The following is a 25,834-nucleotide window of genomic DNA, read 5'->3' on the forward strand; positions in this document are numbered from 1 at the left end:
CTCCCCACCCCGCCCGGTCGCGGAGCCGCGGCCAGCGCTGGGAGGGCCGGCCCCGGGATGTGAGTGCCGCGGGGCGGGGGCGAGGGCGAGGGCGAGGGCGGGGGTGGGACGCCCAGGCCAGCTCCGGGGCTCCCAGGGGTCCCGGTAGGCGGGCGCGCGAGGGCGGGGGCGGCCGGGAGGGCGCGCCAGGTGAGGGTCCCGGTTTGCGGGTGAGGGACGCTCGGGCTGGGTGCTTCCAGGTCCTCCCGGTGCGCCAGGCCAGCCCCGCGCCCCTGCTCTGTGGCCTGAGGGAAGCGCGCCGGCCTCGGGCCGGGACCGGGAGCGGGCGGGCGATGTGCGCAGGTCTGACGTCTGCGCTGCCCGGCCCCCCGGCTGCGCGGACGCCCCCACGGCGGCAGCCACTGGGGCGGATTTCTGTCCCTGGGTGACGACTGCCTGGGTGTGATGGGAGGGGTCAGTCGCGCGGCGGGGCCAAGGGCCCCCTGCCCTGGCTCCCTTTGGGTCCGGACTAGCGTTTCTGAGCGCTTGCTGTGCTCAGCGCCTCGGTTGCATTCTCGGAGTCCTCACAACAGCCACACATTTTGCATCCCGGGCCTAGAGCCACACAGCTGTGGGGGCAGTGATTGCAGTGCAGAGGGGAAGCGCGGAGGCCTTGCAGCCAGACACACAGGAGTGCACGCCTGCTTCTCCGCAGACCTGCCCTGTGACCTTGGGCACACCTAGTCTGCTCTCTGAACCTCTGATGCGATTGTGGTGCCTATCCCCCAGGGCTGCTGTGAGGAACAGGTTGGAACTGGGTTTGTGGAAGGACAGCCAGTGTAAACAGCTGTTGTTGAGTGGCCCTTCTCTGTGGCTGAGGGGCTCGTGGTATTGGGCAAAGGCTGGTGGGTCAATCCCGGCGGGCTCGGGAGGGAGCTGCTTTCTGCTGAGGCTGCCCCAGCTGTGCCTCTGTCCTTTTCCACACGGTAGGCTACACACAACCCAGCTGTACCAGCATGTGCCAGAGACACGCTGGCCAATCGTGTACTCGCCGCGCTACAACATCACCTTCATGGGCCTGGAGAAGCTGCATCCCTTTGATGCTGGAAAATGGGGCAAAGTGATCAATTTCCTAAAAGGTATGGAAGGGACCCCCTTGGACTCTCATCTGCTTCTTCCAACCCACCTGCCCTCTCCGTCCTCATCCCCAACATAAGCCTCAGGCTCTTCCCTCTGCAGTTTTAGCCCACAGACTGCCTTACACCCATGCTTCTGCCCAAAAGGGTATTTCCAACACAGACGCCTAAGCAAGATATGATGTCCCTGACTCAGACTCTCCTTGGCTTCTCATGCTGTGGACCTAAGTCCTGCGTCTGCCCAAGAGGCCTAGAGGAAGGGCACCTGATTACTGATGGGCACAGGTTAGGTGAAGCTTGGAGGAGTCCATTCCCTGAGGTTTAGAGAGTCAGGAGGTAGAGCACCTCCACCCCAACCCCTTTGATTACACGTGGGGGAAGTTGGGGACCAGAAAGGTTGGGAAACATGCTCACAGTCACGCAGCTACTAAGAGTCAGAGTTGGGTTTGGAACTTAGAACCCCAGGTGCCCCACCTTTAGGGCTCATCCCCCTGAGCAAAATGATACTTTGGAGAGCACATCGTTTTAACTGTGGTTTGTGATCAAGGGGCATGATTTAGGTGGGAAACTGAGGCATCACCATAGGCTGGTGCGTAAATATTCCCCTTGTTTCCTGTATAAGGGGTTCTTTAATTGAGGGAAGTAGGAGATGTTACCTGGCATCAGATGCAGCTCTGAACATTTTAAAATCACACAACCCTTGTGATCACACTGTGTATAAATTTCACTTTGGTGCTAGCCCATCTTTAATACCTAAGCCCATCTCCCTTTTTAACAAGTCTAGAGCAAGCCTCAGGCTCTGTGTCTTGCAGAAAATAGGATCGAATTGGAGATCAATAACCTTGCTACTATTGTATTTCTTTTCTTGTTTAACTTCTATTTATGGCAAGCGATACTAACTTTCCATCCGCAATCATAACCAGAATGAGAGTTCCAAGAAAAATCTTTTTTTTTTTTTTGAGACGGAGTTTCGCTTTTGTTACCCAGGCTGGAGTGCAATGGCGCGATCTGGGCTCACGGTAACCTCTGCCTCCTGGGTTCAGGCAATTCTCTTGCCTCAGCCTCCTGAGTAGCTGGGATTACAGGCACACGCCACCATGCCCAGCTAATTTTTTGTATTTTTAGTAGAGACGGGGTTTCATCATGTTGACCAGGATGGTCTCGATCTTTTGACCTCGTGATCCACTCGCCTCGGCCTCCCAAAGTGCTGGGATTACAGGCGTGAGCCACCACGCCCGGCCTGAAAAATCTTAAGTAGAAAAGAGCACAGGTGGTGTGCTGAGATGGTGAATCCTGGTGAGGTGAGTGGAGCCAGCCCACCTCCCACCTTGCTGTTCTCTTGCCTTCCTAAACACAGTCCTCAGGCTGTGTCTCAAGCAGGATCAGGTGGAGTAGTTCTCCCCATTGCTCCCCTTGGGCTCCTGCATCGCCAGGTAGCTCAACAGAAGGGTTCCTCCTCTCCTTGGTTTCAGAGCCAGCAGTTGGCCTGAGTTCCCTCCTCTCTCCTCTGAGGATGGAGGGGAGGCAGGGGCCATGTAGCAGATGGCCTCAGATGCTGTGCCAGGAAAGGAGCTGATCCTGTGCCTGAAGGCAGTGGGGACCATGGAATGTTCTGGGAGAGGAGTCCTGGCTGGAGCTATATGTGGAAAATGTATGGAACTAGTTGGTTCTACCAGGGTTAGTTACTAGGGGTGACTCATTGAAAGATTTCCCTAGTACCCAGAGCATCATGGTCCAGTTCTCACAGTGCCCTAGGGCACTTTCTGCTCTCAGCCTCTGTTTCTTCTTTTGCAAAATGGAGCACATCTTGCCTGGTGTAGGCGAGGGGTGAGGAAATAAGGCATTGTTTCCCCTTTATCAGTTGTAAACCACTCTTCTTATTTTTAATGACTTGGCCTTTGTCTAAAAACAACAACAAAAACACTTGTTTTAAAAGGAAACATTATGTCATCAAAATGGGAAAAGGCAATTTCACTTGCCATAAATAGGTCATGGTAAAAAAAGAAATGCAATGAAAACAACAGTTTAATTCAATTCAGGCGGTTACTATTGCCTGCAGGCTGTGAGACTGACTGCTGGTTCAAAAGGAAGATGAGCAAAGCACAGGCAGGTGTTGGGAGGCCATCCCTCACTGAGCCTCCTGTGATGTCATTAGAAGGTGGAGGGAGGCCAGGCCCAGTGGTTCATGCCTATAGTCCCAGGACTCTGGGAGGCCAAGGCTGGGGAATTGCTTGAGGCCAGGGATTTGAGACCAGCTTGGGCAACATAGCAAGACCCTGTCTCTACAAAATAAAAATAAAACACCTAGCTGGGGGTGGTGGTATGCACCTATTAGTCCTAGCTACTTGAAATGCTGAGGCAGGAGGATTGCTTGAGCCCAGGAGCTCGAGGCTGCGGTGAGCTACGGTTGTGCCACGGCACTCCAGCCTGGGCTACAGTGCAAGACCTTGTCTCACATTTATTTATTTGTTTGTTTGTTTATTAAGACAGGGTCTCACTCCCATCACCCAGCCTAGAGTACAGTGGCACAATCTCAGCTCATTGCAGCCTCAGCCTTCCTGGCTCAAGTGATCCTCTCACCTCATTTTTTGACATTTTGTAGAGATTAGGTCTCACTATGTTGCCTAGGCTGGTCTTAAACTTCTGGGCTCAAGTGAGCCACCTGCCTCAGCATCCCAAAGTGTTGGGATTACAGGTGTGAGCCACCACACCTGGCCAAGATCCTGTCTCTTTAAAGGGGAAAAACCAAAGGGATAAAAAGGTGAAGAGAGAATTCCTAAGAAGAGTTTTTCTCACTCTGAGGGTCAACATCTCTGCCCTTTGTGCCACCTGTTTCTGAAGATTGCCTGGTACACCTGAGCTCTCCTTGTGACTATCAGTGGCTTAGGAAACACGGGATCGCTGTGTATACAATGTTCAGTGCTCCTTGGCCAGAGGCACTGTCCACTGTCCACAATGGCTGGGGAGGCTGCCCCTTCTCAGAAGGACCACAAGCCAGCAGTACCCACCTACCCCTGGGGCGGCAGGGGGGAGGGGGCTGCCAGAGGCCAAGTCTGAAGCCTGTAGGAGGGTCTGGGGCTGGCCCTTGCCTTGAGGTCAGCAGGGAAGCAGGGTGCTCCCTCTGTGGTTTCAGAAGAGAAGCTTCTGTCTGACAGCATGCTGGTGGAGGCACGGGAGGCCTCGGAGGAGGACCTGCTGGTGGTGCACACGAGGCGCTATCTTAACGAGCTCAAGGTACAGGACGGTGGGCCTGGGGGGGCTGTGGGCCTGGGGCGGGGGCTGCTAGCCAGGATTGGCCAGAGGCAAGAGGCAGCTCAGCCTGGGGAAGCACAGCCTCACAGGGCACCCATTCACGTCCCTAGTGTTGGGGGAACATGGGAGTCTGTGGTCCCCAAGAGAAGGAGCGAGGTCATAAAAAGGCAGACCTCGATTTGGTCCAGGCCACTGTGAGGGTGGTGACCTCCCCTTCTCCAGGGTGTATGAAAGCCTTCATAGAAGTCTCAGGCTTCTACAGTATGACTTTCAATCTGTGCTTCCTGGGCAGGCCTCAGGGAGCCCAGCCCCTGTCCTCATCCAACCATAGCTCTTTCACTTTGACCTATATTTGTTTGTTTGTTCATTTGTGGTTTTTTGTTTTTGTTTTTATGATGGAGTCTTGCTCTGTCTCAGCCTGGAGTGCAGTGGCGTGATCTCGGCTCACTGCAACCTCCGCCTCCCAGGTTCAAGCAATTCTGCCTCGCCCTGCTGAGTGAGTAGCTGGGATTACAAGCACATGCCACCATGCCTGGCGAATTTCTTTGTATTTTAGTAGAGATGGGGTTTTGCCATGTTGGCCAGGCTGGTCTCGAATTCCTGACCTCAGGTGGTCTGCCCACCTCCGCCTCCCAAAGTGCTGGGTTTACAGGTGTGAGCCACTGTACCCACCCTGTTTTTTATATTGGGCTGAAGTTTAAAAATCTGGTCTAAGGACTTCTATTAAAGATTTGTTGAAAATTGTTGGTCTAAAAACTAATTTGGAACCCTCAGGGCTCAGCAGAGAACAGAAATAAGTGGGAGGGCCGGTGGTAGAGTCTGGGTGAATTGGAGAACTCCTGCCCCTTCCCAAGGGGCTGCTACTCAGCTCCACTGTGGGCCTGGCATGGCCAGAGCACCTGGTCTCCAAAGAGAAGCCAGGAATCCAGATTATTAAGTGACATTTCATTATATATATATATATATATATATATATATATATATATATTTTTTTTTTTTTTTTTTTTTTTTTTTTTTTTTTTTTGAGACAGAGTCTCACTCATGTTGGCCAGGCTGGAGTGCAGTGCTGTGATCTCAGCTCACTGTAACCTCTGCCTCCTGGGTTCAAACAATTTTCCTGCCCAAGTCTTCCGAGTAGCTGGGATTACAGGTACCTGCCACTGTGCCTGGCTGATTTTTGTATTTTTAGTAGAGACAGTGTTTTTTGTATTTTTAATTTCACCATGTTAGCCAGGCTGGTCTTGAACTCCTGACCCCAGGTGATCACCCACCTTGGCCTCCCATAGTGCTGGGATTACAGGCATAAGCCACCACACCTGGCCCGGATTTCTTAATGTAGCATTAATTGTAAGATTGTAAAAGCCCTCCTGTAGACCGAACTAGGCATACTGGCTGCCTGCTTGTGACTTTTCTCCAGGGGAGGACACAGCTACCATTAATGGCTGAGGTTCTGAAGGCCAAGGCATTCAATTCAGAGCTCTTTGTGGGAACAGAGGGAGGTTGGGTCAGGGGCTTGCATTGGAATCTGGTGCTGCCAGCCTGCCTTGGTGAGAGCAGGGTCAGGGATGCCTTAGGTTATCTGCCGCAGAGTGTGAGAGCCCCGACCCCCAGGCTCCCTGGCTGGGCTCACCTTAGACTCAGAGCCACAGTGGATGTCTGAGGCCAGCAGGCCCCTCTGCTCCACAGGTGGAAAAGCCTAGGCCCAGACAGGGGCTGTGCTCGCTCAAGGTCACCTGGGAAGTTGGCCAGGCCTCGGGGAGACTCCTGGCAGGCCATCCAGGCCAGTCTTCTAGGTTCCCAGTCAGGGCTGCTGCTTCCCTGCTCCCCGACTCCAGCTGGAGCTGTGAGAATTCTAGATCGGGCCATGACAGTGCGAGCTCATGAAAGATTACCAGGAAGAGGTTGAAACCTGGCTCCTGGGAGAGAGAGGGGTGTGAGGCCTTGGCAGGAAGCCCAGTGCTTGGCTGCCCTGGTTTCCCTAGGCATGCGTGGTCACAGTCCACAGCCTAGGGCTGAGCCAGGAGCACATGGCTGCCAGAGTCCCGAGGGTGAGGGGAAGGCAGAGACAGGAGGCGCTCAGCTGGGGCAGGGAGAAACCAGAGCAGAATGAGGCCAGGGTGTGAGTGAACCAGGTTGGGGGTGGGGCCTAGATTTCAGGACCCCATGCATCTGAGGAGCCTTCAGGGGAACTGTGTAGGGCAGGCTGCATGCCTGGGATTGGTCCTCCAAAAGCCTGAAAGCAGCTTACTATGTGATATATAATAATACAGAATAGCTGGGTGTGGTGGCATGCACCTGTAGTCCCAGCTACTTGGAAGCCTGAAGCAGGAGACCTTGAGCCCAGGAGTTTGAGGCTGCAGTGAGCTATGATTGCACCACTGCACTCCAGCTGCTGTGACAGAGTGAGGCTGTCTCTTAAAAAAATAAAAATATTAACAGGTAGAGTCCCAAGAAGAAAACTGAGGTTGGGGGCAGGAGAAGAATTCAGGTAACTGAAAAAGTCAACCAAGATGATGATTCAACTGCATATTTGGCTTGGAGCTCCCTGGAAGCCAGAGCAAAAGGAGAAACATGATGGTTTCTACAGCACCTATGAAGGTGAAGAAGTAGTCATTCAACACATCTGTACTGAACGCCAGCTGTGTGCTGAGTACAGAGAGCACACACCATGGATTTGTGTTTGAGTTGTGGAAGATTAAAATTAAGGAAGCAGCTACCCAACAGCATTTCAGAGAGCACCAAGGGCTATGAAGAAAGTGAAAAATAGAGAGTAATCGGGTGATCAGGGAGGGCTTCACAGAGGAGGTGATGTTTGAGTTGAGACTAAACAAAGGAGCAGGTGATACTCATGTATAGCTTTCTTTTATTTTTTAATTTTTGAGATGGAGTCTTGCTTTGTCGCTCAGGCTGGAGTGCAGTGATGTGATTCTGGCTCACAGCAACCATCACTTCCAGGTTCAAGTGATTCTCCTGCCTCAGCCTTCCAAGTAGCTAGGATTACAGGTGGGCCTGCCACCACACCCGGCTCTTTTTTGTGCTTTTAGTAGAGATGGAGTTTCACCATGTTGGCCATGCTGGTCTCGAACTTCTGACCTCCAGCAATCCATCTACCTCAGCCTCCCCAAATGATGAGATTACAGGCGTGAGCCACCACTCCTGGCCCTCATATATAGCTTTGAAGGAAGAATGTTTCAGAATCCCAGGCCTGGAGGGTGAAGGAGACTTGGTCTCCCAAAGGGGAGAAGAATGCTTGGGAGGCCGGATGGCAGGAAATATAAAACATTGCACTTGTACACAGTGCAGTAGGGAGGCCAGAGCCCCAGGCCTCACAGGGTCTTACAGGCTGTGGGAGGAGTGCATATTGTGTTCCAGGGACCTTGGCCAGTCACAAGAGGGTTTTCAGCAGGAGGGTGACGTGGTGTGACATGCCCTTGCTGTCCAGGTGGGACCCAAGCCTGTTTCAGACATCATCTGGCACCTAGGGGGCAGCTCAGGAACATCTCCCACCTCCCGCAGATGTCTGCAATGTTTCTTTTCTCCTTCCTCTGCTGTGGGTACCCAGAGAGTGCCCTGGAGAGTCCTGCAGGTTTCTCAGGCTGCTTTTCCCTGATCATTCTGTGTGTGTTGTATAACATCCACTCTCTCTCCTTCCTTATCCCATTCGGCCTCCAACCCCTGCTGGGGCTCATGCCTGACTCTGCACTGGTGTGGCCTTTGATACTTAATAAACAGGGCACTGAAGGAGAAGAGGAGCTTGATGTTTGCAAGATGATGTCAATTCAGGGAAACCCATGTTTATCAAGCTCCTACTGTGTGCAAGGTCCTGAGTTGGCTCCTCTGAGGGTGGCTGTTGAGCTCCCCAGCTCCCCAGCACCCCAGCACGCCAGTACTGGGCTCTTGCCTTTAGCTGATTCTCAGGTGACAGTTTGCCATGGAGTGTGGGTTAGTGCTGAGCAGCGTCTGACATCTTGCCCCTGTACACTTTGCACTGGGCGGTGCTTAGGATGCATGGATCCAGCAAGTGCTCAGAGGGCACCACTCTGTGATCTAGGTGTTGCAGGGATGGGACGGAGCAACAGACCTTTCTTGGTGGAGTTGGCATTAGGTGGGAGAGTCAGACAATAAATGTAATAAGTAATGAGATAATATGTTAGATGGTGCTGAGTATCCTGAGGAAAGGAAGGGACGGCAGGAAAGGGGCAGGGAGAGCTGGTGATAGGACGGCAGTTTTAAATGAGGAGTCGGGAAAGGGCTTACTACCTGTGATCACAGGTGACATGTGATCACAGACAGGAAGGGAGTGGGTGAGTGGGTGATGTGGTCATCTGGGGAAGGGCATTCCAAGCAGAAGGAACAGCAAGTGCAAAGGGCCCAGGGCAGAACTATCTCCTGTGAGTTCCAGTGCAGCGTGGGAGAGGAGACACAGGCCACAGCTCTGCGGAGCGCCTGGAGGAACCCTCAGGAGTCTTTGGAGGAATGAGCTCTTTTTGGTCTCCAACTCTTTTTTTTCTCTGAGGGGGCTCCTTTCTCCTTTAAAAAACATTTTTTTTTTTAAATTGTGGTAAGATTCATATAACAAAATTAGCCATTAATCATTGTAAAGTGTACAGCTCAGTGGCGTTTAGTTCATTCACAAAGTGGTGCAACCGTCACCTCTAGTTCCAAACATTTTTATCACTCCAAAAGGAAACCCTGTGCCTTTTAAACAGTTGCTCCTCATTCATCCCCCTTAAGTCCCCTTGGTAATCACTCATCTGCGTTCCGTCTCCGTGGATTTGCCTATCCTGGATATTTCATATACGTGGAATAATGTAATGTGTGACCTTTTGTGTCTGGCTTATCTCACTTAGCACAATGTTTTCAAGGTTCATCTGTGTTGTGTTGTAGCATGTATCAGTACTTTATTCCTTTATACAGCTGAATGATACTCCGTTGTAAAACACTGCATTTTGTTTATCCATTCATTAGTTTATTGGCCTTTTGGCCATTGTGAGTAGTGTTGCTGTGAACATGTGCATAAGAGTATTTATTAGAATACCTGTTTTCAGTTATTTGGGGTATACACCTAGGAGTAGAATTGCTGGGTCACATGGCAATTCTGTTTCATTTTCTGAAAAACCATCAAGGTGATTTCCATAGAGGCTGCACCATTTCCACCAGTAATGTAACAGGGTCCCAACTTCTCTACATTCTTTTCAATGCTTGTTATTTTCTGTTTATTTTTTTTCCAGTATGGCCATCTTACTGGGTGTGAAGTGGTATCTCAAGGTTTTAATTTGCATTTCCCTAATGGCTAATTAACACTGAGGATCTTTTCATGTGCTTGTTGGCTATTTGTATATCTCATTTGGAGAAATGTTTGTTCAAGTCCTTTGCCCATTTTTAAAATTGGCTTTTTGTTGAGTTGTAGGGTTCTTTATACATTCTGAATATCATACAATTTTTAAATAATTCCTCCCATTCTGTGGGTTGTATTTTTTTGATAGTGTCCTTTGATGCCCCATATTTTTAAATTTTGCTGAAGTCCAACTTACCTATTTTTCTCTTTGTTCCTTTTCTTTTGGCAATGGATTCCATTGCCAAACCCAAGGTCATGTATTTTCTTCTGAGAGTTTTATAGTTTTAAATTCAATTTTGAGTTAATTTTTGTATATGTGTGAGGCGAGTCCAACTTCATTGTTTTGTACTCAGATATCCAGTTCTCCCAGCATCATTTGTTAGGCTGTTTTTCTTCCATTGAATGGTCTTGGTACCTTTGTAGAAAATCAATTGGCCATAGATGTATGGATTTATTTCTGGACTCTCAATTCTACTCATTTCTTTGGTTTGTTTAAGAAAGAGTTGGACTCTTTCGACAGCCCACACTGGAGTGCAGTGGCTTCATCTTGGCTAACTGCAACCTCCATCTCTTGGATTCAAGCAATTCTCCCACCTCAGCCTCCCAAGTAGCTGGAATTACTATGCCACTATCCAATGTGCCACCATGCCTGGCTAATTTTTGTGTTTTTTGGTAGAATTGGGGTTTTGCCATGTTGGCCAGGCTGGTCCTGAATTCCTGACCTCAAGTGATCTGCTCACCTCAGCCTCCCAAAGTGCTGGGATTACAGGCATGTGTGAGCCACTGTGCCCGGCCAGTTCTATTCATTTATCTATATATCTGTTCCTATGTGAATACCACACTATTTTGGTATTGTTACTGTGGCTTACTGTGGTTATTGTGGCTTTGGAGCAAACTTTGAAATTTGGAATTGTGAGGCCTCCGACTTTGTTCATTTTAAAGATGGTTTTGGCTATTTAAGGTCCCTTGAGATTCCATGTGAATTATAGCATCAACTTCCATTTTTTGCACAAAAGGCGTTGGGATTTTGACAGTCATTGCATTGAGTAAGTTTATTTGGGGAGTTTTGCCATCTTAACGATATTTCGTTTTTCAATCCATGAACATGGGTTCCTGCACCTCTTGGTTAAATCTATTCCCATGCATTTTATTCTTTTTGATGTTATTATGAATGAAATTGTTTTAATTTTTTAATTTCCCCTTAAGATTGTTCATTGCTGGTATATACAATAATCAGTTGTATGGAAATACAACTGATTTTTATGTGTTGATCTTGTAACATTCAACTTTGCTGAATTTGTTTCTTAGCTTTTTTTTTTTTTTTTTTTTTTTTTTTTTGAGACGGAGTCTTGCTCTGTCTCCAGGCTGGAGTACAGTGGCACGATCTTGGCTTACTGCAACCTCTGCCTCCTGGGTTCAAGCGATTCTTTTGCCTCAGCCTCCCGAGTAGCTAGGACTACAGGCACACACCCCCATGCCCAGCTAATTTTTGTATTTTTAGTAGAGATGGGATTTCATCGTGTTGGCCAGGATGGTCTCGATCTCTTGACCTCATGATCTGCCCACCTTGGCCTCCTAAAGTGCTGGGATTACAGGTGTGAGCCACTGCACCTGGCCTGCTTCTTAGCTTTAATAGTTTGTGTGTGTGTGTGTGTGTGTGTGTGTGTGTGTATTCTTTAGGCTCCTCTATGTATAACATCATACCATTTGTGAATAGAGGTAGCTTCCTTTCCAGTTTGGATACCTTCTATTTCTTTTTCTTGTTTAATTTTTCTGATTGGAACTTCCAGTAGTATGTTGAATAGCAGTAGTGAAGCAGGCATCTTTGTCTTGTTCCTGATCTTAGACAGAAGGCTTTCAGTCTTTCACAGTTGAGTGTAATGTCAGCTGTGGGGTTGCCTTTTTTAATGCCTTTTATCATGTTGAGGGAGTTCCCTCCTGTTGTTAGTTTGTTGAGTGGTTTTATCATGAAAGGCTGTTGAATTTTGTCAAAGGCTTTTGTATATCAGCTGAGAGATCGTGTTTTCCCCTTCTCTGCTTTTGTTCCCCTTCTACTGGTAGAAAGGACCCATCTAAAGCAAGCAGTGGGGGCCCTAGGAAGGTTGCAGCCAATTTTTCCCTGACAACAGTTCTTGGTTTAACCTCTGAGGGTAGGTAGTCTGCCTGAGGAAATCAGGCGTCTGGAAGGTGGAAGCTTAAGGAGCTAAGTGGATGGGGCATTAGGTCCCAGAGGTGTGGCCAGCCCCAGGGATGTCCTGCTCTCTGTGGTGTCCCTTAGAGGCTAACAAAGTATGGAGGCCCTGATAACTGGTCAGATGCAGGCCATGCCCTTTGGCACGTGGTGGCATCAGTCTGGGGTAGACCTCCCATGCTCACATGGTGTGTTCATTCACCCAGCACTGCCTTAGGTCGGGTTCCCTAGAATGGTAGCTGTCAAACCCAAGCAAGTGTCAAAAACTTGTTCCAGCAGATGGCTGGTCCCCTCCCCGGAAACTCTGGGTAGTTTTGGGTAGAGACTGGGAATCTTCATTTCTAACACATTCTCAAGTGCTGTGGATGCTGCTGGTCTGAGAACCACATCTCTCGAAGCAGAATTTGAAATGGTGCAGGCGATTTTAGATGCAAGAGATGCAGGCAGTGGGGAGTGGGTAGAGTGAGCAGCTGGTCACCGATATGGGTTTGGAAGATTCACTTTCTGACCAGCAATTGGTCAGAAAGTGAATCTCCAGATGTCACCTGGTGGTGCCCTGAGCTCCTCACCCTGATTCCATGGAGAGCTCTGGGGTGTAAATGTCACCACAGGGTTGCCCTGCCCAGAAGAATGTGGCATGGCTGATAAAGCCCCTTACCAGTCATGGCTCTCACGGTATGGTACAGGTGAGGTGGCCTCTGTCAGGAGAAGGGCTCTGGTGCACCAGCCATAAAAGAGGATCAACAGCATGCACGGCCAACACCTCCTGTGTGCCAGGTGTGGCCTTGGCACTGTCCACATAGCAGTGAGCAGAATGTGTGCTGTCCTCTTGAAGCTAGCATCCTTTTGAGGGAGATAGATACTAATTGGGACAGTCTGTAGCCTCAGGGAGAGAAATGCTGTGTGGGAAGACGAAGCCAAGGTGTGGGCTCCAGGGGGCCCCGAGTGGGGTATTTTTTTTTTTTTTGAGACGGGGTCTCGCTGTGTTGCCCAGGCTGGAGTACAGTGGCACAATCTTGGCTCACTGCAACCTCTGCACACCCCCCCTCCCCCCAAGTTCAATCGATTCTCCTGCCTCAGCCTCCTGAGTAGCTGGGATTGCAGGCGCCTACTACCACACCTAGCTAATTTTTGTGTTTTTAATGGATACCAGATTTCACCATGTTGGCCAGGCTTGTTGTGAACTCTGGACCTCAAGTCATCTGTTTGCCCCAGCCTCTCAAAGTGCTGGGATTACCAGTGTGAGCCACAGTGCCTGGCCGGGTAGGGGTATCTTAGATTAGATGGTGAGGACAGGCGTCTCTAACTGGTTTCCACATCTAAGTCCTCATCCAAAGCCTTGTTTCATGGATGAGACAGGCACAGAAAAGTGAAGCCAAAATTCATGTAGCCTGTGGCAGAACCCAGAGTTGAACCAGTTGACTCTGGGAGACTTCTAAGCCTGTCCACCTCAGTCCTAGCCTGGCCCAGTGCCCTTGACCAGGACGAGGCTATCAGGGAGTCTGAACTGTGGGCAGATCTGGGCAGTCCTGCTGTAGCCTGCTGTAGTCCCAGGTAAGGTATCTGTCAGCAGAACTGCACCCTCCACCTTCCCCGTCCACAGTTCCCTTGGGGGCTTATCCCTGGAAGTGTTGGTCAGAAAGTGAATCTCCAGATGTCACCTAGTGGTGCCCTGAGCCCCTCCTACCTGCCACCACCTCTGACTACACAGAGCCTGCTCTAGTCCAGTCCCTCTTTTCTCTTCTCCCCTCACCCAGGACCCCACCACTAGTCTTCCCCACCTGCTCTGTTTATTTCTCACCTCAGCCACTGGTGGGTGGCTTTTCTAGAGCAGTGCCGCCCTGTGGAAACTTCCGCAATGATGGAAATGTTTCGACCTGCTCTGTGCCATCCAGTTGCCACTGGCCGCACATGGATCTTGAAATATGGAGAGTGTAACTGAGGAACAAAACTTGGATTTTTAAAAATATTGATGAATTTAGGATCATTCGTAAGTAGCCAGCTGTGGCTGACGGGATTGGATGGTTCCTGTCTAGGGTGTTGTTAGCTGCATCACTGCCTTGTGCAGAAACCACTGCTGACCAGCAGAAGGCCAAGTGCCAGCCTCCTCTTTGCTGCCCAAAGCTGCTGCTCCCCCGACGGGCTCATCTCCCAGGAACAGTGGCACAACAAACACATGTACTTTGTCCTGTAGGGGCTGGTCCCGCTGGCCAAGTCCCACACATGCTCCTGGGTAGCTGCACCTGGCTCCTGGTTCCTTGGTATTCTCCACAGGCTGCACCTGGCCCTTGGTCAGGCACTGTCTGTGGAGGATACCAAGGAACCTCTTTGAGGTTCCCAAGTGTGTCCCATGCCACTGCAGCTTTGCAGAAGGTTAGTGTGTGTGGCTTAAAAAGCAAAGAGGGCAGGCAGACTTTCTGACACTGGTCAGAGGGTGTGGGAAATCCTGGGGGGAACAAAGTTAGAGAGGATTGTTTGCTGTGGAACTTCTCAGAGCCTTTGGCATGCCAGGGTGTGCTGCAAATCTCCAGGAGGCAGGCATCATAAGCCGGGCTTCTCAAACGACTCGCCGGTGGGAGCCTTCTCCAGGAGTGGTGTGCGAGACCCATAGCTGTGGAGCATGCGAGCGGATGCCTTTCTCGTGGTTTGTGTCCATGATGCACCTCTCGGCTTCATTGTCTTCCAGTCTGTCCCCTGCTGGCTTCCCAAGGGAGAGGGGGAGGCCGTGACTCCATGTGCTCCTGCAGTGGCTCTTTTGTTTGCTCATTGATTCATGGAAAACCATGGTTCCATGCCGGCCGCACGCGGGGCCTGTGCAGGGCAGTGGGATGGGTGTGGTGAACAAGAGAGCCGATGACCTCGGGCAGGGACCTTCTTTTCTCTGGGTCTGTCCTGTACCACACACACATGCATACATGCACATGCACATACCTGTGCACACATATACACACATGGGAGTGTCCTGAAGCTGTCCAGCCGTCCTGGTCCCAGCTCTTAAACTGCTACCCCTTCCCAGGTTCCACGATGCCTCCATGTTATAGCCAGAGGGCCTGGGCTTGTGGAAGTGGTGCCCCATGGGCACCTATCCTTCAGGACCACAAATGGGACCCTGCTCACTGGCTTCTCCACCAGAGTGAGGGAGTGATGCCAGCTTCCCCAGCCTTCAGCCTCCCTTGCCGGCCTGGGCCAGTAGCCACAGGCATTCCCCAACACAACAGAAGGCCCCCTCCTGGGGCCTGACCTAGGGTATGTCCTGCTTCCTGCCTGGTCCTGAGTGGCCTGGCTCTGGCACCTCCTGGCCCTCTGAGGTTCATCCCCCCTCTGCCATCACACCATCCCTGGCCACCCTCTCCCTCCCTGCTGCCTGCTCTCCATCATTAAACATGCTTGGGTCTCCCATTCTGAAACTCGTCCTCCTGGTTGATGAATGCCATGGCCACACTTCCCACTTCCCTCTCATGGAATGTCTCGGCGGCCTTGATGCCTCACTCCATCCGCTCCTTCCAGCCACTCTCTCCCTCTGGCCTCCTGAGCACCGTACCTCAGGTCTTTCCACGCCTCACCCTGTCCCGGGGAAGCCCTCAATTATCCCCAGGGGCTCTCTGTCTGGGCCTTGCCCTTCAGCGTGGGAGTCCTGCAGTCCCAGCCTAGCCCTTCACCTCCCACTCTCCTGCCCCTGTTCTGAGCTCCAGCCTGACTTAAACCTCAGCTGTCTCACTTGGCTGCCCCAGGGGCTGAGTTGGCTCATGGAGAGCAGAACCTAGTGCCTTCTCAGTACCCTGCTTCAGGTTCACCTCTGAGGGCCATTACCCTCACAGGCCCCAGACTTGACACCTGGGCCCTCCATCCCTGTCCCCACATGCTACCTGCTAACACCTGCTCTTCTTACCACCCAGAGCCTCCTTATCTCACGCTTCCTCCCTGGGGCTGCTGCTTCTATTCTTGTTCCCCTAATTGGTTCTCCTTGCTACAGCTAGAGCAGCTTGGGATAGCACCATCTATGGCTCCCTACTGCTCTGATGACAATGTGTGAGCCTGTGCTAGCAGACTAGGCCCTGTGTTATAAGCTCAGCCTACCCTGTTCCAGCTGCGCCCACCTCCTCTGGATCATGGACTCACTTCTCTGCCCATAGTCACCTTTTTCCCTTGACCTCTGCATCTAGATAACTGCTATTCACTCTTCACCTCCTGCAGATGCCACCTCCTCCAGAAAGCCTCTCTAACCCCCACCCAGTTCATCACCACGCTCATCACACTGCAAGTAAGTGCCTGCAACTGTCCTGGCATGAGGATGGGCCCGTCAGTGCCCACCTGGGGCACCTAGCAGGCACTTAGTAAATATTTACAAAATGAGTGGCTCTGTCTCAGGTGGGTTGGGAGCGGGGCTGCATTTTCAGCCAGGTTATGGCTTGGGGTTTGGGTGCAGCTGGGCAACCAGTGCCATGGATGTTTACCTGGTGGACTTGGAGGTCACAGGGCACACTCTGTCCTGGTCTTAGTGCAAATGCCTTTCAGGCACCGTAGACCCCCCCAGCCTCAGCAGCTGGAGATGAGGGCAGTGCATTTCTTTTGCCAGGAAGATCTGATTCCTGAGGATGAAGAGACAATGCAGTGCAAGGGAGCAAGAGGCCAGGGCTCCAGTCCAGGCTCTGTCAGTGACTCACTGTGTGGCTTTGGGAAGATCCTCCCTTCCTGGGCCTCCCTGCTACTCTTTTGTACAGTGGGTGGTCTGGGCCAGTTTGTTCTCCCAAAGCAGTCCTAGGCCTGCACTGCTGACTTGAAGCCTGCTGCAGCTCCTGTTCTAGGCACAAGAGGGCAGCCAAGGGCCTCAGAAACCTGGGAAATCCCGGTCAACCCTTTAAGAAATGCACGGTGCAAACTGCTCTTTTCTGAGCCCAGAGCTTGGCAGGAGACTGGTAGGGTTGTGGCTCTGGCTCTCATTTCTGCTAAAGGAAGTGTGCTTGACCAGGGAGTTCACCCAAGGGCACCTGGAAACTGTCCTTAAGGCATTTCCCGGGGATCTGATTTCTCACGGTTTGCCTCGGGTGGGGCAACGAAGGCCAACAGCCTGTTTCTTTTTCTGCAGTGGTCCTTTGCTGTTGCCACCATCACAGAAATCCCCCCTGTCATCTTTCTCCCCAACTTCCTCGTGCAGAGGAAGGTGCTGAGGCCCCTTCGGACCCAAACAGGAGGAACCATAATGGTAGGTGGGGGACGGGGCATGGCTGGGCTGGGAGCCCCCATACCCCTGGGTCCTTCTCACCTCCTTTGTCCTGGAATGTCTTCCTCCCACTTAGTAGTTGAACAGAATCTTAAATATTCCTCGAGGCTCAGCAACAATGACCCTTTCTCCAAAAGCCTTTTTTCCCTTTTGAGACATAGAATTCTCATTGTTCCTTTTCCTGTGACCTACTGTTGGTTACCGTAATTGCTAATATATAGTAAATCTCTCCACCCACCAAAGCAGATATCCTAGCACTCTAACTCTAATGCACCCTCCCAGTTTCTTTCTTTCTTTGTCTCTTTCTCTTTCTTCCCTTTTCCTTTTCCTTTTCTTTTTCTCTTTCTTTCTTTCTTTCTCTCTTTCTTTCTTTTTCTTTCTTTCAGTCTCACTCTGTCGCCCAGGCTGGTGTGCAGTGGCATGATCTTCGCTCACTGCAACCTCCTCCTCCCAGGTTCAAGTGATTCTCTCGCCTCAGCCTCCTGAGTAGCTGGGACTACAGGCATGCACCATCATCTCCAGCTAATTTTTGTATTTTTAGTAGAGACGGGGTTTCACCGTGTTGGCCAGGATGGTCTTGAATTCCTGACCTCATGATCCACCCGCCTCGGCCTCCCAAAGTGCTGGGATTACAGCTGTGAGCCACCGTGCCTGGTTCAATCTACTATATTTCTATGAGCAAAACTTTGCCTATTTTCCCTTTGAAAGCCACATAAAAATTACTGTCAGCTCATATGTGATGGACAATAAGTACTTTTATTTCTTCCAGTTTCCTTGCACAATTGCAAAGGTGCTTATGCAGTGTACATCTCATATGCCAGTCAGTCTTGCACTCCTGGACTGTTGCTTGGGGTAGGGAGTTCTTTCTACACCCCTACCTTGTAGCTCATCCTTGCCCCAGAGCTGACTAGAAGCAGTGTTTATGGAATGAGTCTATGAATCAGTGAATGAATGAGTGGAGAATTGGCTGCCTGTGCCCCTCACCCTCTGCTTGTCTTTAAAGGCAGGGAAGCTGGCCGTGGAACGAGGCTGGGCCATCAATGTGGGTGAGTACTGGGAATGTCCTTGGGAATGTCCAGCCGGGCTTGGTGGAACTGGCCTGAAAGGGGGCTGGGGGAGGGCAGGAGGATTCTGGAGGTGGCAGCTGTGAGTTCAGTGGCTCTGGTGTCCCCAGGCTACCCTAGCCTTCTTGTGGAGTGGCCTGGAGGTGGATGTGTAGCCTCCTAGTACCTGGGAGGGACTGACCAGTGCCTCCATCTGACATGGGATCCTTGTCTAAGGAGGTCCCAAGTGGCTCCCCAGCCCTGCCTTTGTACACTTCCAGTGGTAGGGAGCTTCCTCCCTTGCAGAGAGCCTGTGCCATCCCTGGGCAGCTCTGCATGGTGTGGTCTGCCTTGTGGCTTCCCTGAAGGACTCCACCTGTGTCCTGGGGCCCAGGACAGCCCACAGAAGCTGGGTCATGTTGGGTTGGGTAGACACACCCAGGGTCAATACCACCACGTTCTCAAGGGTCTCGAGGGCCTGTGCTCCCCAGCCCCTTTGACTCCCACAAGATTGGCTCATGGGAGGGCTGCACACAAGTCTCTCTTGTTCCTGTCATTGTTCCTCCTGGAGGCACAGCCCTTGACAGTTTGCAAAGCTCTTTTTCACGCACACTCCTTTTTTTTTTTTTTTTCGAGATGGAGTCTCACTCTGTCACCAGGCTGGAGTGCAGTGGCACGATCTCAGCTCACTGCAACCTTCACCTCCCAGGTTAAGGCGATTCTCCTCCCTCAGCCTCCCGAGTAGCTGGGACTACAGGCATGTGCCACCATGTCCAGTTAATTTTTGTATTTTTAGTAGAGACGGGGGTTTCACCATGTTGGTCAGGCTGGTATCAAACTACTGAACTTGTGATCTGCCCACCTTGGCCTCCCTTTTTTTTTTTTTGAGGTGGAGTTCTGCTCTTGTTGCCCAGGCTGGAGTGCAATGGTACAATTTTGGCTCACTGCAACTTTCACCTCCCAGGTTCAAGCGATTCTCCCGCCTCAGCCTCCTGCAGTAGCTGGGATGACAGGCATGCACCATCATGCCCAGCTAATTTTGTATTTTTGGTAGAGACAAGGTTTCTCCATGTTGGTCAGGCTGATCTCAAACTCCCAACCTCAGGTGATCTGTCCACTTTGGCCTCCCAAAGTACTGGGATTACAGGCATGAGCCACCGCTCCTGGCCTTCACCCAGGCTCTTAATGGAGCTGGGCATAATTGTCAGGCCTGTCTCACTGATGAGGAAATGGACATGGAAAGATGCCTAGTGGCTTGTGCAGAGCCCCAAGGCAGGGTCCCCCAGCCTCTGACTGTGAGCTCTGCAAGAGAGTGGCCACCCTGGGCCACTCCAGAGTTGAGGGAAGCCTCACTCTGCAGGGGCTGGGTCTCTTCCATTTTGGTGTCACCAGATGCCCAGCATTCGGCCTGGCATAGTAATGATGTTAGGGTACTCTGCTGCACAAACCCAGGAGTGATTTGTGCCCTGAATGTCTACAGGGGGGTTCTGAGGAGGCCCGGATGGCCCTCCCCATGGCAGGTGTTACTGCCTGGTAGAGGTTAAGAGCTTGGGTCCTGATCCACCCTAGGTTTGATCCTAGTTCTGCTGTTACTTGGCTGTGTGACCCTAAGCAAGTTGCTGACCTCTGTGCCTCAGTCTCCTTATCTGTAAAATGAGGATGGTGAGACTAGTGCCCAGCTCAGTGCCCAGTCAGGTGTTCACTGTGGCTGTCATTCATCATTACAAGCCAACAGTAGCCTCCTAGAGGGTGGGAGGGCCAAGTTCCTGGTTCCATGGGGCCAGCTGCACACTATATGATGGGGCAGTTGTTGGGCTCCATTTCAGAGGGCCCCTGCAACTCAGGCCATCCCATGGGCTGCAGGGAAAGGGGTCTCTGGACCCTGGGGCTCTGAGGCTCTCTCAGGGTTGAAGGGTGATGGATCCCGGGCTCTAGGGTCCTCCTCGTGGATGTGGGCAGTTATGACCAGCAGAGGGTGCCCTTCCTGACTATCCCCTTCGGCCACTGGCAGAATCTGCACAGACCCCATGCCACCACTCTTTCCTGGTGTGGGGAGCCACACATGGAGGCAGGCCCAGCTTGGTGGGGACAAGGAGCAGCTTTCTGCCTCAGGAATGATGAGCTCCCTGTCACTTGGGGGTATGAGTGGACACTGGGGACTTGCTGGGGACACCGTGAAGAGATGGCTGCCTTCTGTCCTCGGGATGGTGACATGTCCTGGCACTCAGTTCAGTTTGCCAACCCAGAGTCCAAGGCGCCGGTCCCTGATGCTGAGCAGGGAGGATGCTGGGGGAGGTGAAGGGATGGAGGAACTCCTGGACTAAGCCTGGGAGCCTGGCTCTGAGCAGTACCGCTCTCTGCCCTTTGCAGGGGGTGGCTTCCACCATTGCTCCAGTGACCGAGGTGGGGGCTTCTGTGCCTATGCGGACATCACGCTCGCCATCAAGGTGTGTCTATGAGCATGTGGGGTCTCGCCTCCAAGAGCCCCCCTGGAATCCTCCCCACAGCTCCAAATTAACTGTTCTTACCTTGAATTATAGACAAGGGGCCTCTGCTGGAGCAGGGAGGGGGGCTAGTGTGGGTTGCTCAGCCAGGCTGGAACAGAATCCAGATCTGACACTTGCTCCTCTTCCGTGGTGCTTAAAAGGGTTGCTTGTGGTGGAAGGGAGTTATTCCAGCCTCCCACAGAGCCAGGGGACTAGAGAGGGCCAGGATCTGCTGCATAGCCACATATTAAGTTGTTGGAAGACGGGCATGGCTGCAAAGGGAATGGGAGTGGAGAGTGATGCTGCTGATAGCAGCGGGCACTTCTGCATGCTTCAACCCATGCTGTGCTCCAGGTCTCACTCCCTGAATCCTCGCAGACATGCAGGCTGGGGCCCATAGAGGTGAGGGCATGCAGCTAGCAGGGGCAGAGCTGTCTCGGCTTCTGGTCTGTGGGGCCCTGCAGCTCCCCCACCACTCTGTGCCTGGCCTCGTGCTGGGCGTCAGGAACAGGCTGACCTGTTCCCATGTGTCCTTGCTCTCACAGTGCACATAGACTAATGGAGGAGGCAGGCCGTTAGGAGAAGGGGGAAGCACAGGAGACCTTCTTGGGGAAGAGAGGTAGGGAACGAAGGCTTCCTGGAAGAGGGGGCATTTAGGACTTGGCCTTGTATGATAAGGGAGAGGTTAGATGAAGTCCCAGAGCCATGGGGATTATCTCCTTAACCCCCACACAGTTCCTCGGGGATCTGGGAAAATCCAGGGCCTGAGTGACTCACTTGCCTCCTGACCTATGACCCTTCAGGGCACAGGACGTGCCACCTCCTCCAGGGAGCCTTCCTTGACCACCTCCTGCTTGCACACATGGAGCCCCACAGCTGGAGCTGCACAGCGCTCCCTGGCAAGTGACATCTTTGCCGGGTGGCCTGATTACCTACAAGCATTATGCCCCCTGCCCCGCCCCTTACCAGCCAGCTAGGAGTTGCTGTAGGGCTGGGTCCTCTGGCCTGCCCAGGTCCTCACGTCTACCCTCTCCTCCCTGGCAGTTTCTGTTTGAGCGTGTGGAGGGCATCTCCAGGGCTACCATCATTGATCTTGATGCCCATCAGGTGAGTGCCCTGCAGGGGCTGGACTCTTGGGGGACCTGATGCCCCTAGTTCCAGAATCTCCCTGGGGAAGGAGAGTCTCCCTCCTCATGTCCCCACAGCTCTCACAGCTTCTGTCTTCTGCCTCTTGTGTTACAAATGGAGGGTCTGTCTTTGTTGCTGTGTCCAGGACAGTGAGTCCTCCTTGCTCCCGAGGGTCCTCCCTCCCGCCTCCTGACTGTGCCACACGAGGTTCTTCCTGAAGCCTACCTTGATGGGACTGCTCTCATACGCAGAGCTCTGCTGCGGCTCCCCATTGCTTATGAATAATTTGGGGCACTGCCCACTGCCTAGACCTGCTGAGCACTGGGACCTGCCCCTCGGCAGATGGCCACACACATGGCTTCAGGGTAGCTCGAGCGCCTGGGGTCCCCATTTAAGGACTCAGCACTTAGGGAGTAAAGTGTCAAAGCAGAGGGTTACCTCCTTCTCAGGACCCTAACAAGGCCAGTGCCTCTGGTCAGATGGGGAAGGGACCTGGTGCACCCCCTCACACTGCTACTGCTGTGGCTTTGAGGTAGTTGGGGCCCTGCCTTGGGTTCACGTGACCCTGAGCTCCTGAGCCACATGTGCACTGTCTTTTACAGTTTGCTTTTCACATTCCTGATCCCAACCAGTCCCACCACAGACTTGAGAGGGCGGCAGAGCGGAATTTCTTCCTCTGATAGGGAACCTAAGAGGGCTGGGCTTGCTCAAGCTCATGCTGGAAGGTTCTGGGGCCTGGTTTTGAGGTTGAATTCCAGCTCTGCCCCTTAACAGCCATGAGACCGGCTGCCCCTGAGAGCAGGCCCGGCTGCCCGGCACATGGGGAATTTCCTAAGGCAGGGTGGTGGAGCCCCCATCTTGCCTAGGGCACCTGCCCAAAAGTGGCTACTGTGACCTCCCCACAGGGCAATGGGCATGAGCGGGACTTCATGGATGACAAGCGCGTGTACATCATGGATGTCTACAACCGCCACATCTACCCTGGGGACCGCTTTGCCAAGCGTAAGCTGCCACCCCTCCCCTGGTTCCGAGTGTGTCCTTGTGGATGAGGCACTCTCCTGCGTATCTCCTGCCTGCTAGGCCCTGCAGAAGCCACCACAGTGGTTCATAGCATCCCTGTGAGGGAATCCTTTCCATTTTACAGATGAGGAAACTGAGTCCTAGAGAGTCACTCAACCCACCCAAGATCACATAACCCTGTCCAACAAACGTGCATCTGCCTGGCAAAAAAACAGGAAAGGATGAAAGAAAAAAAGAAAAAATTGAATAAATTTGAAAATACAAAATAACAAATAAATTCATGCATAATAGTTAAAATGAAACTGCATTAAACTTATCAGTCAAAAGGCAGAGACTCTCAGATGAGATTTGAAAACAGGGCTCCCACCTTCGCAGGTAGGGGACATTTTTGCACCAGTTGTGGTGAGTCTGGTGTGGATAAGTCAGCAGCCAGTATGGCCCAAGGGACCAGTTTCTGAATGGAACCTCACAGGTGCTGAGCCTGGGCTTGAGGGCAGCGCAGGGGGTCCACATGTGTAGGCAAGGCCTGGCTGAGGTAGTGAAATCTGACATTGCTGACACGGATCTCCACACCCCCCAGGGCAGTGTTTCGGTCCCAGTCCCCCTACTCTCCTTTGAGTCCCCTTTTTGTACCTCTCAGTGCCCTTTTCAGCTTGGTTTTGGGTGGCATGAGGTCGAGCAGTGCCGGAATCCAGCAGACCAGTTTCCAGTCTTGCCTTGTGTCCAGTCTTGTTCTGAGCCTCAGTTTCCCTTCTCTGCAAATTGAGGCTATCCATGTCTCCCTCCCAGAGGCCATCAGGCGGAAGGTGGAGCTGGAGTGGGGCACGGAGGATGATGAGTACCTGGTTAAGGTGGAGAGGAACATTGAGAAGGCCCTCCAGGAGCACCTGCCGGATGTGGTGGTATACAACGCAGGCACTGACATCCTTGAGGGGGACCGCCTTGGGGGACTGTCCATCAGCCCAGCGGTACGTCCTGACCCTGGGGGCCGCAGGGAGGGTCTGCTCTGTGGACTCAGCAGCAGCAGGAAAGGTTGGGCGGCCTCATGTCAGGGAGGAGATGGGCTGAACCAATAGCAGTCTGGAGCAAGGCTAGCCCTGCAGCAGGACTTCCTGACACCATGGGGATCTGGCCTGCCTGAGTCACCCTCCTCTTCCCCCAATAGGGCATCGTGAAGCGGGATGAACTGGTGTTCCGGATGGTCCGTGGCCGCCGGGTGCCCATCCTCATGGTGACCTCGGGCGGGTACCAGAAGCGCACAGCCCGCATCATTGCTGACTCCATCCTTAATCTGTTTGGCCTGGGGCTCATTGGGCCTGAGTCACCCAGCATCTCGGCACAGAACTCAGACACACCGCTGCTTCCCACTGCAGTGCCCTGACCCTCGCTGCCCTGCCTGTCACTTGGCCCCGCCTATCCGCCCCTTAGTGCTTTTTGTTTCTAACCTCTCGGGGTGGTGGAGGCAGCCTTCAGCGAGCATGGAGGGGCAGGGCCATCCCTGGCTGGGGCCTGGAGCTGGCCCTTCCTCCACTTTTCCCCACTGGATGCCAGAGGGGCTTGAGGCCTCTATGGGTGGGGGCAGAAGGCAGAGCCTGTGTCCCAGGGGGACCCACATGGAGTCACAGGCCCATGGGCCCAGGGAGGCAGGCAGTTCACTGAGAATCAGGGAGGACCAGCGAGATCCTAGGCACAGCGAGGGCCCTGGGCTTGGGGTGTTATGGAGAATGGCAGACCCAGGTCGGAGTGAGGAAGCTTCCACCTCCATCCTGACTGGGCCTCCCTCCCTACCCTTGGTCGTGGGATTGGCTGTCCTCTTTGCCCCAGAGCTGAAGAGCCGTGGGCACTAGTGTGGATGGCCTGGGAGGTGCTGGGGCTAGGTCTCCAGGTGGGCCTGGTTCTCAGGCAGCAAGTGGGAAGCCTGGGCCTGGATGTGAGGGGCAGTCAGGAAGGGGTACAGGTGGGGTTCACCCTCAATAAAGCAAGGTCTGGACTTGCCTTCCCAGGCCCTTCTGTGGGGGTGAAGGTGGGGAAGACCTGTGGCCCCCAGATCTCTGCTTTGGCAGCAGTCTGTCCTGTTCAGTGCAAGGGGCAGGTTTTGGGGGAGGAATTCTTAGCTCAGGGACAGGCCTCAGCCCTGGAACCTCCAAGGGGCTGCTGACCCAGGTGGGGAGGGGGCAGAAGAAGGGTGGGGGACATGGGCAGGTCAGGCTCGCAGGTGGAAATCAGGGATGCAGGCTGGTGGTTAAGCCAGGTCTGGGAGGGACCCAGGCACTGGTGAGGTGGGGCAGGGCTTCCTGGGGAGAGGGCAGCGAGGATCTCTATCCCGGCCTGGGGGTTGTGAGCATAGGTGGCCAGGGCAGGGCCTTGGGTGGGGCTGTGGCCTCCATTGGCCCCACCGAAGGGCCCGGGCCCCGATCCCTCTCTGTGCCCAGGGCCCCCAGGTGGCCCGGACCTCTGGCCTGTTTCCCAGCCCTACTCTGATGGGGACATTGAGGGGCCTCCAGGAAGTATGCTGGGAGCATCTGCCCCTGCTAGCCAGCGGCTGTGGCCCTGACCAAATCAGGGCTGGGGAGGGAAAGTGGGTCCGCAGAGGTGTCCCTGCTCCATCAGCCCCCTACAGGACTTGTGTTCATTACAGTGGGAGGGCCTCCACTGTCTCCCAGCCTCCCTCCTGTTCCCTCTGCTGCAGGGGGAGGGTTCCAAGATCACAAATTGTCAACAGTGCCGGCCTCCTGAGGCTCTAACAATGCACTCTGAGATCCCTACCCTTGCCGTTGGTCTCTGTTGCTGACTCGAGGCACCTAACATCTGTTCACACCCAATGCAGGCCAGCGACTTCTGGGGCTCAGCCACAGATGTGGTTTGTCACTGCTGAGCTGTTCCTAGAGAGCCCTAGAGGCTTGATTGACCCAGGCTGCTGTGTGTGCTGGAGGTGAAAAATCCCCACCTACTAGGGGTGAAAGGAAATGAACACGGAAAGTTCTTGTAGCACAAGGCCTGACATGGGTAGCTGCTCAATAAATGCTAGTGTGTTATTCCA

At 52.9% G+C, this 25,834-nt stretch overlaps 1 protein-coding gene across 3 annotated transcripts; it reads left to right on the plus strand.

Moving 5' to 3' along the window:
- On the plus strand, positions 1 to 25,834 carry HDAC11 (histone deacetylase 11). Of its 3 annotated transcripts, none has more exons than XM_039477466.2 (10): positions 1 to 59; positions 970 to 1,118; positions 4,249 to 4,349; positions 16,983 to 17,099; positions 18,121 to 18,163; positions 20,531 to 20,607; positions 21,691 to 21,753; positions 22,680 to 22,776; positions 23,584 to 23,762; positions 23,960 to 25,834. In XM_039477466.2, coding segments are annotated over exons 1-10 (1,044 nt in total). In that variant the 5' UTR covers positions 1 to 57; the 3' UTR covers positions 24,176 to 25,834. The 3 variants fall into 3 exon arrangements, with proteins under 3 accessions (XP_039333400.1, XP_074260188.1, XP_074260187.1); XM_074404087.1 differs by lacking the exon at positions 1 to 59 and adding an exon at positions 112 to 189; XM_074404086.1 differs by lacking the exon at positions 1 to 59 and adding an exon at positions 400 to 786.

Source organism: Saimiri boliviensis, chromosome 8 (assembly GCF_048565385.1).
Source record: "Saimiri boliviensis isolate mSaiBol1 chromosome 8, mSaiBol1.pri, whole genome shotgun sequence".
Taxonomy (NCBI): domain Eukaryota; kingdom Metazoa; phylum Chordata; class Mammalia; order Primates; family Cebidae; genus Saimiri; species Saimiri boliviensis.